This window comes from Podarcis erhardii, assembly GCF_964252035.2.
Source record: "Podarcis erhardii genome assembly, chromosome: 8".
In the NCBI taxonomy this organism is placed as follows: domain Eukaryota; kingdom Metazoa; phylum Chordata; class Lepidosauria; order Squamata; family Lacertidae; genus Podarcis; species Podarcis erhardii.
The window spans coordinates 86,860,923-86,880,872 of record NC_138499.1 but is presented as its reverse complement, the minus strand read 5'-3'; the positions used below and the strand labels follow the sequence as shown (position 1 = coordinate 86,880,872).

Here is a 19,950-nt window from a genome sequence, read left to right as displayed (position 1 = left end):
CCTAGGACTTGCCGATCAGAAGGTTGGCAGTTTGAATCCCCGCGACGGGGTGAGCTCCTGTTGCTCGGTCCTTGCTCCTGCCAACCTAGCAGTTCGAAAGCACATCAAAGGGCAAGTAGATCAATAGGTACCACTCCAGCGGGAAGGTAAATGGCGTTTCCGTGCACTGCTCTGGTTTGCCAGAAGCAGCTTAGTCATGCTGGCCACATGACCCGGAAGCTGTATGCCGGCTCCCTCGGCCAATAAAGCAAGATGAGCACCGCAACCCCAGAGTCGGCCACGACTGGACCTAACGGTCAGGGGTCCCTTTACCTTTAATGCATCAACACTTATGTAGAAACGAAACCCCGAAACACAGACAGAAATTTGCATGTTGAGCAGCAGCTCGGGTACATGCTAAGGATTAAGGAAGTAGGAGGGAAGAAAAAGAGGAAGCCAAAAATAACCCACCTCAATTTATTATTAAGATTTCCAGCACCACTTGAATGAAATAATGCACCCCACTGAATTTTAATGGCGGGGGGAGGGGCAACAGGAGGTTAAGTAACAGGGAGAGAATATGTTTGTGTGTGTGTGAAAGTTTTGAGTGTGAGTGTGCTTTTGGGGAGTGTGTGTAAAAGACAGTTGTGGGTGATCCTGAAAGAGAGAACTGTGGGTTAAGGAATGGTTTTATGCTTTTGGCATCAGCCCCCACCTCTGCCTTTGTCCTTGGGTTCTGGGGCAAGTTAACTGTCTCCTTAGCTAGTATCACCACTTTTCCTTCTGTGAAATGGGTTCCTGTTGGAGCATAAAACTGGCTTAAAAGAGGTGCTTTTGCACATTGGGTATCAGATCCTTTCCCCTGCCTTGCACTCAGGTTTGGGGACACATACGTTTCATGGTCTTGCAGAGAGATTGTTCGTTTGTTTATTAAATTCATAGCCTGCCCTTCCTCTTGCAAGAACCCGGGGGTGGGGCGGGAAAATATATATACCGTATTTTTCGCCCTATAGGACTCACTTTTTCCCCTCCAAAAATGAAGGGGAAATGTGTGTGCGTCCTATGGGGCGAATGCAGGCTTTCGCTGAAGCCTGGAGAGCGAGAGGGGTCGGTGCGCACCGACCCCTCTCGCTCTGCAGGCTTCGCGGATCTCTCCGCGAGCAGCGGGAGCGCTCCCGCTGCTGGCGGAGAGTTGCCTGCATGCAGAAGCCTGCGCGCGCTGAGCTCAGCACGTCCAGGATTCGCGGACCTCTCCGCAAGCAGCGGGAGCCAGCGCTGGGCTCCCACGGCTTGCAGAGAGCTGCCTGTTTGGGGGCTGGGGCGGGGAAGCTCGGGCCTCCCCTGCCCCAGCCCCGCACCTGGGCGGGGAAATAATTTTTTCCCCTTTATTTCCCCAAAAAAACCTAGGTGCGCCTTATGGGACGGTGCGTCCTATAGGGCGAAAAATACGGTAATATACCTGCATTCAGGTGTTACATGATGTTGTGCTAAAATATAGTATCCACAAATAAATCCAGTGCCAGAAACAAGTAAAAAGATGTCTGAAAGACAATAATATGAACAGGTAAGGCTTGCCTCACAATTGTATTTCCATATTAGAAAAGGCTTGCCCTGTTTAATTTGTGCCAGCCACACAGTCGTTAAAAGCACAAGAAATCATTCACTTTGTTCCTGTTCCTGTACTTCTCACTGCCAGCTGCTCCTGTTGGAAGAGAACAAATCTCTTAATCAGGGAAGATACAGAAAATCCCTCACATTCCTTCCTTCTGGTTGCTTAGCAACAGTGATTAAGTGACTAAGCATCCTTAGCAACAGCAGTGCCTCCATATCTGCCTAATAAACCTTAGAATGTTGCCTCCATGTTCTGCTTTCTTTAAAGATGTTGAACTGACTCCTTTTTTAAAACGTAAGCTATGAGCCCAATGGAGGCAGGGAGAGAATGAACATGAAGATGAACCAGAAATTATTTAAAGTTCTACTCCAAAATGAACTTAATTCACCTTTAGTTTACCTGACAACTTTGGGAAACTACTTTTGTGTGTAGTTCAGATTTTTCCCCCCAGCTAGTTCAGTGAACTTGGGTCAGCTGAAGGAGTTCATTCCAAGCACTGAGGATCCCTCCACATTGTTCTGCAATAGTACCTCAGTCCATCCTAGGTGCTGGATTTAAGGTGCTGCCTTAAATGTACCTAACATAATGTAACATAAGGAAAAAGGATAAGTCCCTCATTTGATGATATTATTCACTAAGCAAGTCCAGGTATTTTATGTCCACCAAAAATCCATAGCTGACAGCTCTCCAACTGGTTTCCCTCAGACCTTCAGAATATATTGAAGAACATTTTTGAGCCATTCTGCAAGTTTCACATAGCATTTTGATAGATTTGGGTGGTAGAATTCTAGACACTGGGTGATATTCAACTAAGTTTTACTTAAAGTTGACTTACTTGTTGAAGTTAATGGGCCTAGGTTAAGCCATGTTCATTAATTTCAATGGGTTTACTCTGAGTAAAACATCAGATTGCGGGGGGGGGGGGGGAGAGTCATATTTTTGGATACTTCCTCACGTAAAAACTCCCTGCATGTAAGCTCCGGGGAGGGGAATGAAATTGGACAAAATACATGCCGAAGTCCATTCATTACATTTATTTATATCAGGATACAATTCCTCCCAATGTAGCTTTGAAGTAACATAAAGATACATCAACAAAATCACAATAATAATATTGTTTACTCTTTTTATCCACACACCATAGTACAGTAATGTACGCATGCACCTGTTTACCATTGCACTGTAAGAACTATATAAGGTAAAGGTAAAGGTACCCCTGCCCGTTCGGGCCAGTCTTGCCAGACTCTAGGGTTGTGCGCTCATCTCACTCTAGAGGCCGGGAGCCAGCGCTGTCCGCAGACACTTCCGGGTCACGTGGCCAGCGTGACAAAGCTGCATCTGGCGAGCCAGCGCAGCACACAAAACGCCGTTTACCTTCCCGCTGGTAAGCGGTCCCTATTTATCTACTTGCACCCGGGGGTGCTTTCAAACTGCTAAGTTGGCAGGCGCTGGGACCGAATGATAGGAGCGCACCCCGCGCAGGGATTCGAACCGCCGACCATGCGATCGGCAAGTCCTAGGCGCTGAGGTTTTACCCACAGGGCCACCCGCGTCCCTGTAAGAACTATATAGTGAATTCTTAATGATTGGCTGGACTTCAGTTCCTGCACAGAAGCATCCTCTTTGCAAAGTTTTCACATTTTGCATTTCCACTTACTGTGCTGTCGTATTTGCAGAAAATAAATGAGGAGGAGTCCCTGATCTCAGGTGAAACTTCATAGCAAACATGTAGCCTAGCTAGAAGGGCTGGCTCCAGGTTGTTGTAGTTCTTTGGGCAACCAAGCATTAGTAGACCCCCTTTGGCACTGCCCCTTGCTTCTTGTTGACCTGGATCCTGAACCAAAAGCATAGACTGCTCTATTGGACTGCTCCATTCATTATGCTCTCTTTATGTCAATAGTATTTATATCCTTCAAACTACAGTGGTGCCTTGCAAGACGAAAAGAATCCGTTCCGCGATTCTCTTCGTCTAGCGGTTTTTTCGTCTTGCAAAGCAAGCCCATTGACGGCTTAGCGGATTAGCGCTATTAGCGGCTTAGCGGCTTTTAGCGGCTTAGCGGATAAGCAGATAAGCGGCTTAGCGGCTTAGAAAAGGGGGGGAGGGGGGAAAAGTCGGAAAAACTCGCAAGACATTTTCGTCTTGCGAAGCAAGCCCATAGGAAATTCGTTTTGCGAAGCGCCTCCAAAATGGAAAACCCTTTCGTCTAGCAGGTTTTTCGTCTTGCGAGGCATTCGTCTGGCGGGGCACCACTGTATACAAACCCCATTACTGAATATTCCAAATACACTTACCAAGGAAGAAGCCTCTACACTGAACATAGTGGGACTTAATCCTGAGCAGACATACAGAGCATTCTGTGGCACAGATCTGTTTGCCTGCCAGCCTGAAATTGCAGTGGGTGGCTATAGACTGTGAGGAAAGATGGATCTGAGATTTGGAGGTGATGCATCTAAGGAGGGAAGAACTCACAATAGCAAGGGGAAGAAAGAGAGACATGATTAGGCTGGAAACAGAAGATGGAGAAGCAGGGAAACCCTGAGGGTTTTGCTAGGCTTGCTTGCCAAGAGAGAAGGGAGATTTAATACCTGTCCTTGGGTGGCGGCTTAATGGGTTGGCGTCAAGGCAGTAGAAACAATTGAAACAATTTGTCTTTGTTTTGCACCACCTGCATGCTCTCCCCTTCTGTCTTAACCACTGATTATCCAATGCCTGAAACCTTTGGGTTGTAGCCAATATTATTTCTACTCAGAGTAAACCCACTGAAATGAATCGACATGACTAGCTTAGCCCCATTAATTCCAGTGCCTTACAGGCCTCTTCCAATTCCTTCACTTGGGATCTGTTTGCAGGGCTTTTGACTGCTGCATTTACCTCCAAATCTTTTCCCTGGAATGCTTCTGAATCTGAGGTAGGGAGGGCGACCAAAATGATCAAAGGTCTGGAAACCAAGCCTTATGAGGAACGGTTGAAGGATCTGGGTATGTTTTGCCTGGAGAAGAGGAGACTGAGAGGAGATAGGATAGCCATCACCAAATATATTAAGAGCTGTCACATGGAAGATGGAGCACTCCTGCTCTGGAGGGGAGGACTCCAACCAATGGCTTTAAGTTACAAGGAAAGAGATTCCGGCTAAACATCAGGAGGAACTTTCTGACACTAAGAGGTGTTCAACAGTTGAATGGACTCAGAAGGTGGTGCACTCACCTTCCTTGGTGGTGTGCTGATCCCGGGGGGAAGGTTACCGTTGGAGTAGTCAAAGTCCGGTCCTGGGTCACTAGCCTGGAATCAGTCCACAAGGAGCGGGGCGAGGTCCGAAGCAGGAAGCCGGGCGGGGACAGGAGCACTGGAGAGTTAGGTCTGGGTCCGGGCAGGAACAGGTACTCAACAATGACGTTGCTCCCACAACCTGGGACCGGGCCGACTGGCCTTTATCTGTTCTGAGGCCAGGGGCGGTCCCGGCCCCTAGGAGACCCGCCTCTCTTGGCCTTAAGGCGAGCACTCCTCCTGGGAGCAACCAGTTCCCTTCGCCTCTCTGCCCTGAGTCTCTGCAGTTCAGGAGAGGCTAAAGGGTTACTGGGCCCAGGGGGAGACTCACCTGCCGGCACTGTCCTCAACTACCTCTGGAGCCAGAGTGGGATCACCTGGTGCCTGCTCCTGAGGATCCGGCACAGGTGCAGGCGCTTCAGAATCAAGGCCCCAGTTCAGCTGGCCCTGGAGGCAGGGACTCCTGTGCAGGCTGGGATTCCTCTGGTTCAGCCTCTGAATCGGAATCCCAGGCCATCACAAGTGGCTTTTAAGCAGAGATGGGATGGCCATCTGTCAACGATGCTTTAGTTGAGATTATTGTATTGCAGGGGGTTGGACTAGATGACCCCTGGGACCCTTCCAACTCTACTAGCTAGCTATTATTCCTAGCTCTGGGCTTAGGGTATATATCGTTTCCAGCTGCCGTGTTTTCCTTTTATGGGTCTCTCCTGCTGCAAATGCAAATCAAACATTAGCAGCATCAATAGATGTAAGTTCCTACAGCAATCTCACTGCCTGCTCTACAGTGGCAGGAAGTTCCAGTGATGAACATCCTGCTTACTTTGAGTTCTTTGATGCTTATTCTGTCAGGGAATAAATGCAAAAAAAAATGTAATTGCACACTGCACATTTAAAGAAAAGCTCATTAGCAGTAAATGCTTTGAAACAAACACCAGGAGAAAAGGTGCTTTGCACCGGTGCAGGCAGTAGCAGAATGTCTCCTAATGCCTCTCAAATAAACAATCACCAGACGCTCTTCCCCAATAGAAACTTCTAAGGTCCCTGTGGAAACCTTAGGGTGCTTTGCAAGACCCAACCATGTCATTACAATCTTAGTACCATCGAGCTCAGACACGGATGGCAGACTCTGGAGGGAGATGAGTCAGAGGTTGGAGGAGATGGAAGCAGCGGTGGAGGAACCCTTTCCGGCACCCGGGGCAGGGCAGCCCGTACGTACTGCGCATGTGTGGCTCTCTCGCACCGTCCATACAGGCATCAGTACAGGCTACCTCTTGCACGGTGACCACACAGGCTGCTGCGCATGCGCACTCCGTACGGGATGCCGCACATGCGCACTCCATACAGGATGCGGCACATGCACAGTCCGTAGGGCACGCGGCAGCCTGTACAGTCACCGTGCAAGTGGCAGCCCGTATGAACTGTGCATGTACCACATCCTGTATGGAGTGCACGTGCATGGTAGCCTGTGCGGTCATCGTGCAAGAGGCAGCCCATACGGATGCCCGTATGGATGGCGCAAGAGAGCGGCAGCCTGTACGGACGCCGCGCACCCTTGACCGCTCTACAGCTGGGGGGGCAGGGGCCATCTTGTCACACACACCCCAGAGTGGCACGCGGGGCGGCCCACCCCCTCCGCCCCCCACTTCATACGCCCCTGGATGGAAGCCTTTCCCTCTCTCCAGACACATATGGCTCCAAAGTTGAGACAGGAGTTCCACCCTCTTCCCCGCTTCCTGTGGGGGAAAGACTACTGTCAGAGTCTGGGGAGGGCTCTGAGCCACAGCCTGGGGTGAGCAGGATGTAGAGGGGGAGGCAGGTCCAGCGCTCTCTCCCAAGGGAAGGCAGCACCTATGGGGAGGCAGGAGACCCAACCATGTAGATGTAGCACCTGCTTGGAGGCAAGAGCTGCAAGAAGAGATTCTCATGAGTAAGGACTGCACCCCACCTGAGCTTTAAAGCTTGGCTGGTGGGCGTGAATACTTGTTGGAACAACTTCTCAGCTCCCATGAAGTCTGGAGCTCCTTTCTGATCCTGGATTCACGAGCCTTGGCCCTGGTTCCTAGGCTCACACCCCTGGTGCCTTTGCACCTGCATGCCTGTTTTTATTGAATTTGTTTCCCTGGGACCTTTGAATCTGTTAGCTCAAAGGGCAGAGTGGTCTGTGCTGTCTGCTTTCCCTGCTGCTCAATCTGTTCAGCTGCTTAATTTGCCTGTTAGTTTGGGTCTCCCCAGGCCCAGTCCATCCCTCTAATCTTTACACAAGTGTGCCTGGCCCACAGTTTGGGATTCGCTGTGTGAAAATGCAGGTTAGGAGCACATTGTCAATTTGGAAGGTGGGGGGAAAGAAGATTGTAAAAGGTGTTGACATGAATCAGAATACTCATCGGTTTCAGATCTGGCTGTTTCTGGGGGAGGCCAGGATCAAGTCTTGGAGAGATAGCATTGCCCTGCTTTGGTGGTGAAAGCCCCATGGGATTGCTGGGTGGGCAGGTGTGACAGTGAACGCTTAGGGAGTTGAGAGTGGGGCTGTATCCTGAGCAGTGCCGGATTTACGTATGAGCTAAACAAGCTATAGCTTAGGACCCCACTCTCTTGGGACCCCCCCCAAAAAATTAAAGGAAAGAAAAAACTGGATGTACATTTCCAAAATATAAGATAAAAAACAAAGAAAATAAAACCTACATCCAGCAACAATGGCAAATGGCATTAGATACCTATTAGGTCCACAAATGACCATATAGCATATATTCAACACAAAAAACAGCGACAATTTGTTGTTGACCAAGGACAGCTGGACATATAAAGGGCCCCATGACCTTCAGTAGCTTAGGGCCTCATCAAACCTAAATCCGGCCCTGATCCTGAGTGACCCTCTCCTCCTTTTTCTGCTCCTCATTAGTGTCCCCTGAATGGAGCAGACTGTGAAGGGGGCTCTGCACCCAGGTAGGTGTGCATGGCTTTCCAGGGAGAGCGTGGGCTCAGGGATCTATGAATCCCCCCCACACACCTTGCGAGGGTTGTGGGGAGGCAATGGAAGTGGGGCTCTAGGAAGCGCAGCCCCGCTTGGAGCAGCATGGAGATGTCTTTGGGAGGCAGCATTGGGAGATGGAACAAAAGCACTGCTGGCTAAACTGGCGTGGGTGGAAGTGCGAGGAGAGAGAGAGAGAGAGAGAGAGAGAGAGAGAGAGAGAGAGATGCTTCCGCTTTGCTGCTACCAAAAACGGGGCAAAACCAAACAGAAACGTTCAGTGCTGCATGACTTGGGGAAACGCATGCTCACGGGCGCAAAGAGTGCAACAGGCGACAGCTGATGCAATTTCAAAAGCTAAGGAAAAGAGGATACTGGCATGTTCTGAGCCTCCCTGCAGATATATTATCCAGTCCCTTTGCTTTCTCTTCCCAAGCCTCTGTTGTCGCTGGAATCTCTGGGCGACGGAGAGCAAAGGGAAAGGGAGGTGGCTGAGCTCGTGATTTCCATCTTTATTATTCTTCATTGATTTGCTTATTCATTAAAGTGTTTTAGTCTGCTTTCCCATCTGTGTGAATCCTATGCAGTGATTATAGTATATATCACAAATGCCAATGGGCAAGAGGAATCAGTCTTGGCATTTTGGATGTGGTTATGTGGGAGGGCAGGAAAGGTGATCCACGTGATCCCTTGAGACAAAGCAGTGAACCAGTGGAGCATTCAGAAGTATAGATGTAACACAATTTCCTGGTAAGCATAAGCATAAGCCTTGGGGGACATTAGCAAAGCTAGCATTGGAGTGCTCAGGATGGGTAGCAGAAGGGGATTTATTTTATTTTATTTTATTTTATTTTATTTTATTTTATTTTATTTTATTTTATTTTATTTTATTTTATTTTATTTTATTTTATTTTATTTTATTTTATTTTATTTTATTTTATTTTATTTTATTTTATTTTTATTTTTATTTTAGTGTATCTTTCTGCAGTCTGCAACACACCAGTATTTTATAGCCTTTTAAAAGTTGTTAGGGCAACTTTAAAGTGGGACAGGGCAAACTTCCATAAGATCTCTCTCTCTCTCTCTCTCTCTCTCTCTCTCTCTCTCTCTCACACACACACACACACACACACACACACACACACACACTATCTCAGACTGACTTGTCCTTCCTTAATTGGTAGTGACAATAATTAGCATGGATAATTGGTGTCTGAGCTTGCAGGAATGGGCCCATAAATAGAGATATTGCAGGGTATTTTTAAGCATGTATAGTAGTGGGAAATTCTCCTCCTCCAGCCCTTGTGAATTCCCTTCTAGTGAGCTCAAAGTGTCGCCACTTTTCTGTTTCTCCAGCCTGCTTCTTCACCCTCAGGGCACGGATCCCTTGGCCCACTTCGCCCATTCTGTGCCCCTTCTTAGTAAAGGAAAGCAATTGCAGGTGATGGAATCATTTGGAAAAAACCAAACACAGCACATCCCCCTCCACTGAAGCTTCACAAAGCAGTGAGGTTTCTGTGGGGGGCAGCGGGAGGTAGGGAGGGTTAAGTATCCATGGCTGGAAAATCAGATGGCACAGAATGCAGAAAATATCAACTTGGGCATGCAGTTACTATTTTGGAAATCTGGATGTTTTTATTTAAATGTAAATACTATTTTTTTTTTAAAAATCTCATTTAAATTAAAGTACATTTATCACAATATTGCTTCATAGTGTGGGTTTTATTTTAATGAAAGGCTAAGCCCTCCTCTTTGCATGATTAAAAATGCCCTTCCCCAATGAAAAATTCTCTCTATAAAAGCATGGCGAGAGATCTGTTATGCACCTTTGGCCCAAACATCTACAGTTGGGCAGAAGCAATAAACACCTAAAAGCAGAAACATATAATTTATTTAAGTAGTCTGAGCCACTTTTTCTTTTCCATCTAGGCATCCCTGCGAGATAGGCCAGCATGGGACAGAATGACTGTCCAAGTCCCCTGGCAGCCTTCGCAGCTGAGCTGGGAGCTGAATCCAGGTTTCCCTAGTTGAAGTTCAACTCCGTCCTCTACACCATAATACTAGTGAGGTGCCTTGCAAGTGCTTAGGCATCTAGGGTTCAGTTCTGTGCATGAAAATATTCTCATCGCAACATACATATATATGTTTATTTTTCTATGTCCACGTCAGCTGTAGCCTAGGCAGGGGAGCAGCTGCCACCTTGGGGAGCGGCCGCTGCTTTTTGGTGCCCAGGTGCCCCCTTGGGGAGGAGAGGTGGGCTCTGCTGGCAAATAAAGGAAATCTGGCTGAAATGAGAACTGGTACTACGATCCTGTAGGGTGTGGGGTCGGTTTGGTTTGCACATGAAGGAAAATAAGATGAAAGAATCTCGGAGGAGGTAGACTGTATAGCCATTTCAGACTCTTAAGTGGGAGGAATGCCATTTTTTTTTAAAAAAAAAATAAAAATCTGCAGGTAAAAAAACAACCCTTTCGGGATAAATTTTCTCTCTAGCATGTAAAGATTTTCCTAATGTAGAAGAGCAGTCACGCATCTGATCCCTCTACTACAGTCTGAAGTGTTAGAGTTCATTTTGCCCCATCTGGACTCTGCTATATATCAGTCCAGCCTCATTCTGTTGTCTGGACCAGGCCTCAGTCTTTTTGCCTGTAATACAATGGGAAACAGGAGGCGCTGTGGGTTAAACCACGGAACCTAGGGCTTGCCGATCAGAAGGTCGGCGGTTCGAATCCCCGTGATGGGGTTAGCTCCCGTTGTTCAGTCCCAGCTCCTACCAACCTAGCAGTTCGAAAGCACGTCAAAGTGCAAGTAGAAGGTAAATGGCATTTCCGTGCGCTCCTCTGGTTCGCCAGAAGCGGCTTAGTCATGCTGGCCATGTGACCCGGAAGCTGTATGCCAGCTCCCTTGGCCAACAAAGCGAGATGAGCGCCGCAACCCCAGAGTCGGCCACGACTGGACCTAATGGTCGGGGTCCCTTTACCTTTATAGTAATACAACTCACCTAACCCATGAGGGCTAGTGCTTTGCTTGACTCTCTAGTCAGTTGCAGACCTTGGGTCCTCAACTTTCAGCGGCGCCCTGCGCAACGCCAAAATTTGGCACCCTCTCGCCTTGCATTCTGCATCCTAGTGGTGCCCCCCCCCCAAGGCTCTGTGCCCAGAGTGTCTGAACCAGTTGTGCTCCCTAACTCTGCCTCTGCTCCAGTCCTCACTTCTGGTACTTCTTCTGTGACAAATGCAGCACTGCAATAATGGAAAAGACTGGTGAGGAAGATAGCTCCTGAGGGTGTGTATTCCCAGACATGATTTGCCTGAAGTTTGGCCATAACAGCTTCTCAGACTGTGCACTGTGTCTCTATGTGTGTTTAATCCTCCTCCCTCTCCTTCCTTTTTTTTGTTTTGTTGTTGTTGTGTTGTGCAGATCTCCGGCCTCTGCCTGACGTAGCCATGACAGGGAACTGCACCCGGGAATGCACAGAGTTTGGTCACTCTGACACCTGCTGGATGCCAGGTCAGTCCTCTCCAAGCCGGAGGCCCAAGAACGCCCTCAAACTCTCCACATTTGTGCCTTATCAAGACAGAGGGAGTCAAGAACAAGTTGGGAATGGCAGCCCCAGACTCTCAGAAGAGCGCAACACCAAAATGGCTAACCTCCACCTGCTCCCCACGTACAGTGCCTTCTCCAACAGTAGCCATGAGCCCTGCAAGGACTCCCCCATGGAGGAAATCCCTCTGACCCAGACCTCGGACTTCCAGGCAGCCACCACACCATCGTCCCAAACTGCCAAGCGGGAGATCTACCTGTGAGATGAAGAGGACCATGGAAGGTGCCTGCGAAACACCTCAGACCAGTGTCTGGATTTCAAAGAAGAATAAAAAGAAGGGACTTTTCAAACTGTGATGCTTTATCGCTCGCATTGGTGGTTCTGTGCCTGCCAGGTGAGAATGCCTTGCCCAGGCCCTGGGCACAGGAACACTTTTTTATGAACTCATTGCTCCCAGGGCAAGAGAACCGATGTCAACATGAATTACCAAGCTCTCAGTAGAGTGGTCCCTAGATGCCTGGAAGGAGGGAGAGAGGAACGTAGCGAAGAGGGCTTGGCCTCATGGCTTCAGGGCTGGGGGTGGGGGGAAGGGCTGAGTTACCAAAGGTCCACGTAGACTTGGTGGAGTCCATTGGGCACAGGGCCAAGGGCACCTGGCGCAGGTCCAGGGGGAAAAGCTGCCTCTCTTGTTACTGTAGACTCCTGTAAATATGAATCTTAGGAATGACATTTGCGTCCTGCCTGATCAGAAGTTTTATTGTCCTTGAAACAAAAAGACTTTGAAACAAAACAAAACCACAGGGAGCAATTTCCAGCTTGAATCTTTCACCACACAGAAGAGCACATGGGAGCAAGTGCTTCCAAGCAGCCCACCCTCACCTTCCACAGTGTAAAAAGGATGGGGCACTGGCTGGTGAGGGGAGAGCTCTGGCCGGTCGCCAGGACTGGGCGGAAGGGCATTGCAGAGCTTTCAACCCCAATCTCTTTCCAGACTTCAGCAACTCTTCTCGTCACATGTGGGGAGGAGGAGGAGCCTTAGAGCTGCTGGTTGTGGCTTTCATCTGGTCCTCCTTTGCCCCTGCCCCCTGGACAGTGGAGCTAAGGCCAGCTGGAAAGGTGGAAGAGACGTCCAACACCCTAACTTCCCAGTATCTCTTCTGCCTCACGCGAGGCAGGGAACTCCCATGGGGTCACTGGGCCCCAGCGCCATGATCCCGGCCTTTGAAAAGTCTGCCTGTAAGCCACCATTGCCTTTGTGAATGGAGCTTTGACTCAGGGTCACATTGGGGGCCACGAGGCCTCTGTATGCTGGAGTCACCCCCCTCCCTCCCTCTGCCTTGAGACCAGAGAGCCAGCCTCAAGGGCTCCAATGTTCTCTTTGGGTGCCACAGGTTTAGCCACATAGGAACTCTCTGGTGGTATCGTGGTTCCAGCAGGGCCCTATAACAAATAATGGAACCACCCTTGGAAGCATTGATCCCTGCAGTGGGTTGTCCCCTTGGATGGGTGAAAAGACCAGCCCCAATTGGGCGAGGGGCACTCTTCCACCTCCAGCCACCCATGGGCTGCTCAAGTAACTTGGTTCTTCAGTTGCTCGTAGGTGTCCTGACTTAATTGGACCTGGCTCCATATAGCCAAGAGCTCGTGGCCATCCCTGCCCAAAAACCTGTCCACCCTGCGAGCGGTGGGGCTTCATTCCAATCTGCATGGCAATGGAGGATACAACTGTTTGCCCCGCACAACGTTCATTGGTACAAACTCCAGTGTGGGACCTCTGTTCACCTGACCACTGATACTTGTTGGGCCCGGCTCAGCCCTCTTGGTCCCTGCATTGGACTTGGTTCTTCTGGTGCCCATAGACCCTGCCCCCTCCCCACATTTTGCCATGGGTCATGGATGTGTTCTTCTTAGCTGGGCTGCAGGAGGCAGACTGGTCGTCACCCTTTGCTGTGTCTCTGTTCAACTTTCTCTGTTGCATGGATCTGGGGAGAAGGGGGGAAGCACCTCGTGGTATCTGCAGGGATGGTATCTCCTTAGCTTTTGTGGTACAGTTGTGTGTGTGTGTGTGTGTGTGTGTGTGTGTGTGTGTGTGTGTCCGGGCCGACAGTCTGGAAGCAGGTAGGTGGGGAGGAGCAGTCTCCAAGACTGAACAGCCAGGCCAGAGCCAGAAGCTTTATAGGACCCTCTTGTCCCATTGTGTCATCTGGCTCCCACCAAGTAGGTTGCTAAACTATCATCTTCTGACCATCGGCATTGGTGACACCAAAGTGCAGAACAGAGCAAACAAGCAGCTTCCTTCAATGGCTGCCACCAACCAGAGAATTAGGTGTCTGGATCTCAGTACTAGAGTCCTCCATTTGCGGTCCCTGGTGACTTGCAGTCTGCACGAAAGCAAAGGACTTTCCTGTTCTGTTGCCTACATCTCTGAGACTCAGGGCTGGTCCAGAAGCAACTCACAGATGGTAGGGGGCGCCTTGCACTACCTATTTATTCTGGTACCAAGAGGCTGGGTGGCCAGTGGTGAGCTTTGACCTCAAAGGAGCTGGAAATGGCTGTTCTTTCCATACCCACTCAAACACAAGCTTATATCTGCTCTGCCCAGGGATCAAAGGGATTTCAGCCACCCATCCTGAACCATACATTGTCCTTTCCAGACACTTTAAAGTGCCATTCTAAGGTGGAGAGGGGCAGGGACCCTCTTGCTCTTCCGTATTATTACTTCCCTGCTGTGGAAGGCATAGATGGGAGCCAGGCTCACTCACCAGAGAATACCTGTGGTTCCCAGGTAAGGTTACCTTATTTCATTTTTAATAATAATAATAATAATGCCTATGGAATGGGACATTCAAATAGGCCTGTCCATAAGTTAGGCCTGCTGAAAGAAAGCAAAAAGAACACAATGGAAAAGCCTTTCACTTGACAATGGGCATTTTAAGGCTCCCCTCAGCCGAACGCTGCTTCCATCCTTGGATGCATTTGCCACAGGGCTCCGGGGAGCAAAATGAGCATGTACCAAGCAGGCTAGGGGTGCTTGTCCCCTTCTTAGGTAGGCAAAGGCCGATATGTGAATGTGAATGACAGGCTGGATCAATCCACACTGGTGTATCTGATGGTATCTGACAGGTGTGTGTGTGAGAGAGTGTGTGTGTAAAGTCTTCCACCTCTTCCCTCTTGGTTTGCCCCTGGAAAATCGGATAAAAGAAGGCAGAGGGAGGAAAGAGAAGGGGACTTGGTCTCTGGTCCCATGAAGGAAAACCATGAGGAAAACCACGTTCAAGACATAGCTGCCTCCCGCGTACGGCAGAAGAGGTGAGGATGTTTTGGGGGGACAGCGGTAGTGCCATTGGGCTGAAAGGCCACGGAATAGGGAGGTGCCACAGGGTGGTGCAGGCGATCTCCAAGAGCCCAGGTGCCACCAGGAGAAGCTCATTTTGCACAAGTCAAAGCCAGAAGGAGAGAGCCTATGTGCGCAGAGAAGGAGGAGGAGGAGGAGGAGCTCAAGGGTCCTGGGCTAGACAAGCACATTGAAGGGCGAGGGGGGAGGGAAGGACACTTTTGAGCACTGCACTAGGACAAGCCAGGGGTAAAACCAAAGGTGGGAGGCCAGGCACAGGCCAGCTGTGTAAGATGGAGCCAAGTGACCCCTTTGTAGCTCTTCGTGTTGGTTCTATTTATATGAGATTTCAGTTCCTTGCTTGTGATGCCTTGTTTTTTGTACAGTTTTATGTACATGCAGGTGTAGCTTTTTCTAAAAGGAGGAATCCTACGGCGGAATAAAGAGTACCCAACTATTTTTCAGATGGTGACCTATGTTTAGGCGCTGCCTCTCTTGCTAAGGTTGTATTGCTCTCAATGTGATGCATTTCCCTTGCACTGGGAAGGCTTTGGGCCCGGGGCTTCGTTCTCCCCAGGCGCCATGAGCACAATTGATTCCCTTGTAATCCTTTTTGTTTGGAACAGTGAGCATGACGCCTCGTGAGCCCTTTTCTGTTCTCTTCCATTCTGTTTGTTTGCTGAGCTGTCAGATGACAAACTCCACTGTAATTAGCCCTCCCAAAGCTTTACAATAAAAATGTGAAAACCTTCTGGCTTGATCTGATTTATTGTCTCAGCAGATCAGTTAGGTTAGGTGTCAGATATATATACCGTGGGCTTCATTTGATATCATTTCTGAAGGACAAAATATGCAACCAGGAAGACCCATGACTAGATCTCTCTCTCTCTCTCTCTCTCTCTCTCTCTCTCTCTCTCTCTCTCTCTGTGTGTGTGTGTGTGTGTGTGTGTGGTTGTGTGTGTGTAAAACACCACGAGGCTGTAAATAAGGGTTAGCCTGGAGCAGTAGCACCAGAAGGAGGGAAGGGGATTCAATGAATTCTCCCAGCTCAGTGTCCCCTGCCAGTTGATATTTGTCCCACAGGAGGCAAAGACATCCATATTATGCCCATTTTTCATAGCAGGGGAAAAAACAGTCATGTAGCCTCTTATAAACTTAGTTTAAATATATCTGACTTGCCTTTCAGGGCAAAGTTCTCATAAGGCATTTTGCAGACAGAAGTTAAAGGCTGGCAAAATGTTAAAGGCTGGCAAAATGTTAAAGGCTGGCAAAATGTTAAAGGCTGGAAATTTAATCATCATCATCATCATCATCATCATCATTTATTATTTATACCCCGCCCACTCTGGGCAGATTCCAACAGAATAGTAAAACACAATAGTCTATTAAACATTAAAAGCTTCCCTCAACAGGGCTGCCTTCAGATGTCTTCTAAAAGTCTGGTAGTTGTTTTTCTCTTTGACATCTGGTGGGAAGGAATTCCACAGGGCAGGTGCCACCACCGAGAAGGCCCTCTGCCTGGTTCCCTATAACTTGGCTTCTCGCAGCAAAGGAACCACCAGAAGGCCCTCGGTGCTGGACCTCAGTGTCCGGGCAGAACGATGGGGGTGGAGACGCTCCTTCAGGTATACGGGACCGATTTTATTATGGCATAATGTGGATACACTTCATTGTGGATCCAGTGAAGGATAATTATGCATATGATGAAGTGGACTCTAGTCCATGAAATTTTCATTTCATTGTATTTATTCAATTATTGCATTTATGTTCCAGTTTTTCCTCCAAGGAGCTACATGGTTCTCCATGTCATTTAATCACCACAACAACCCTGTGAGGCAGGTTAGGCTGAGAGGCAGTGACTGGCCTAAGGTTACCCAGTGAGCTTTATGCCCAAGTCTGGCGCTTCAGGTCCTAGTCCAAAACTCTAACCACTGCACCACACTAGCTTTAACCATAAGCTTAATAACTAGTCTTTATTTGTGTTGTGCCAATAGTCTGTGTTGTATCAAGTCCCTCCCTCCATCCATCGTCCCCCGTGAGACTTTTAGCAGCTTCAGTGGGCAAGGAAATGGCCTGGTGGAATAAAATTTAAAGTATCCCTTGTGTGTCCTGCTGCCCTGAGCCAATTCCCCCACCCTGGGGGGCTGTTTTAAGAAGGCTGCCGAACAAGTGTCTGAGGTCAGCAATACAGCTGGATGAGAGTGAATAAACTGAAACTCAGCCTAGACAAGATAGATCAAGGAAGTGGGGTTCCGCCTGATCTCAGGGATTCCTCTCTCCTGAAACAAAACCAGGCTGCCTGGGTAAATGCGCGGACAGGGCCATCTTTAGCAGATACTGCACTTGGGTGCAAATATCCGCCCAGCGCCCCCAAATTACCACGGATAGTGTTGGGGTGACCGTAGCTGCACACTGCCAGCCATTGGGGGGTACAACTCTTCCCCATGCCACTGCGCGATCCTTGCAGTGGCTTGGTAGTGAAGTTGTACCCCTCCCAAGCCTCCTCAGGAGGAGAGCGATCTCCGCAGAGGCTTGGGAGGAAAGCTGCACACCTGCCAGCCTTATGGTTGGCGAGGTGCAGCTGGCGGGCATGCAGGGAAAGGGGAAAGGGGAGGCCGCCGCAAAGCCCCACAGCTCCCCCACTTGCCAGGCTGCCCTTGAGAGGCCGGCGCCCTGGCGCAATGCACCACTAAGCCCTATGGGAAAGAAGGCTCTGTGCCCGGAATTTTAGAAAGGTGGGGAGATCTTTACTTATGATGGCAAGGACCTGTTTGGGCACCTGAGGAAAAATAGGAAGGTGCCGCCCAGGGCTGTAGCTAGGGGGTGGCGAGGTGGGCCCCCGCCAGGGGCGCAGGCAAGGGGGTGCACAAAATCGGCTTTAAAATATGTCCATAAATAAAAATATTGATTACTGCCTTATAAGAAAAGAGGGTGAATTGAATGGGGGGGGAGGGTTGGAGTGGAGGCGGAAAGAAGAGCTAATTTGGGGGCGCAATCTGAACCGTTCTGCCAGGGGCACAAGATCACCTAGCTACGGCTCTGGTACCACCCTCCCCACTCCGCAAGCCTCGCTTACTGGGATCATGTGGCAGGAAGGGTGGGTGCTGGTCCTGCTGGGGTGGGGGAAAGATCCTGCCAGATGTACCTCATGGGTGGACTGGCCCTGTTCTCAGTGAATCATTTCCCCGGGGCACCCCAGTGATTTGGGAAAGGAGTTTGGGTCTGTTTTTTAACCCGGATCTATGCCTTCCCCAGCACAAGCCAATGGAGATCTCTTGATACCATTTCCCAAAATCCATGTAGGGGGAGTGTATCTTCCACCAGCAATCTTTGGAGGTAACTAGCAGGGCTGTGCACTGGATTCAGCCAAACCCAAATCTAGAAAAGTCAGATCAGTTCAGGAGGATCTTGGGCCAAGGGCTTGGGCCAAGTGATGTTGAATCAGCCCTGGATCTCCCCTGATGTGTACCATAAGTCTACCACTTGTGCTCCCTTTACTTGTCAACTTGGGGAGCTTCATCCCTTAACCAGATGTGCTTGCTTTAGTGGGCAGGGAGAAGCAAATAGATTAATGGAAAACCATTCTCTGCTGTCCCATTTATTTATATTCCCCCCCTCCATTGCACCAGGTAAGCAGCCCACCATCTCATGAGGTTTGGAGCAGTTCTGGGGGTTCCTCTTTGTGTATTTTTGCCTTTGATAAGGTAGACCCACTGTACCTCCACATTATTGGAAGTAAAATGTAGTTAAAATCATTTCCTGTCAAAGGAAACACATAGAGAGCACATATAGAGCTACTTCTCTATGCTGGGCATTTTCCACTTATGTAGAGTTTGCCGGGGACAGGTTGGTAGGTTGGTTGGAGAAAACAAACGTATATCAAACTGGGTCCCTGCTCCTGCCAACCTAGCAGTTCGAAAGCACGTCAAAGTACAAGTAGATAAATAGGTACCGCTCCAGTGGGAAGGTAAATGGCGTTTCCATGTGCTGCTCTGGTTCGCCAGAAGTGGCTTAGTCATGCTGGCCACATGACCCGGAAGCTGTACACCGGCTCCCTTGGCCAGTAAAGTGAGATGAGCGCTGCAACCCCAGAGTCGTCCGCGACTGGACCTAATGGACCTTTAACACCTGGAGAATTCATGGCAAAGCCGAGTATACAAAAATCAAACCTACACACATTTTCTTTGTCATGAATGCTATTGAACGTGAACATGAACGTTACTAACTGAGCTTTTCAAGTAACTATGCTTCAGACGGCAGCCAAACAGGATGGGGGAGGGCCCCACAGGGCTGCCAATAATTATTTCAATAAGGTGAAATACCAGAAATACAGTGGTACCTCTGGTTACAGACGCTTCAGGTTACAGACTCCGCTAACCCAGAAATAGTACCTCGGGTTAAGAACTTTGCTTCAGGATGAGAACAGAAATTGCGGCGTGGCGGCAGCGGGAGGCCCCATTAGCTAAAGTGGTACCTCAGGTTAAGAACAGTTTCACGTTAAGAATGGACCTCCAGAACGAATTAAGTTCTTAACCCAAGGTACCACTGTACCTCAAATGCAGTAGACAAGCATAGAATTACACTGTAGATGTTGTTGCGGTTATTGCCAGAATTTGGTGCAAGGGACAAATATCAGCAGATGGGACACGGGAGCTGGATTTCACAGAGAGGAGCAGGCTGGAGGTGAGGATCCCAACAAGAACACATGTCATGATGAGGACCATAGCCCAAGTTGTGGGAGAAGGGCCCACCATAATGGGAGGAAAGCATCTGGCTATGCAATGTAATATTGTGCCCTAGCTGCTAAAAGACCAGAGGCTGAGCCTGCCTGCTGAACTCTGGGCAATCTCTTGTCCCCTGTGATACCAGGTGTGCTTATATCCAGCCTTTCCCTGCTAGCTTTCCTAGATTGGAATGGGGAAGGGAGCCATTGAGTTGACGGCTTGGTGCGATTCACTGGAAGGAAATCCGCAAAGGGAGACCAGAATAGCTATTGTCTGGAAAGGAAACCCGGTGGAGTGGGGGGGTGTCAGCAGAAGGGAACGACTTTTCTTTCAAGGCGCTGACACAGAGTGTGTGACTGAGAACAGGAGGAAATCCTGATCAAAGTAAAAATAAGTGTAGACAGCGGGAGGTGGCCGCCTCCTTAGAATTTATTATTTGAAAATTGCTTTATGGTTTTATTTATTTTTTTCAGTTCCTTATTTCCATAACTTACACCCTGTTCTTCCTTTGTATTTCAACA

At 49.1% G+C, this 19,950-nt stretch overlaps 1 protein-coding gene across 4 annotated transcripts in view; it reads left to right on the top strand.

Annotated features, from left to right (window-relative positions):
- The window catches only part of PCDH1 (protocadherin 1), an 82,495-nt gene extending 67,038 nt beyond the window's left edge, over positions 1 to 15,457 (top strand). For 3 of the 4 annotated variants that reach the window (XM_081872605.1, XM_081872606.1, XM_081872604.1), the window contains exon 5: positions 11,248 to 15,457. In XM_081872605.1, the coding sequence (XP_081728731.1) occupies positions 11,248 to 11,633 (386 nt within the window). In that variant the 3' untranslated portion in view covers positions 11,634 to 15,457. Of the gene's footprint in view, positions 1 to 7,758; positions 7,803 to 11,247 lie in introns of all 4 variants that reach the window. The other variant, XM_081872607.1, reaches the window with a different exon arrangement.
- Positions 15,458 to 19,950: the final 4,493 nt, after the last annotated feature.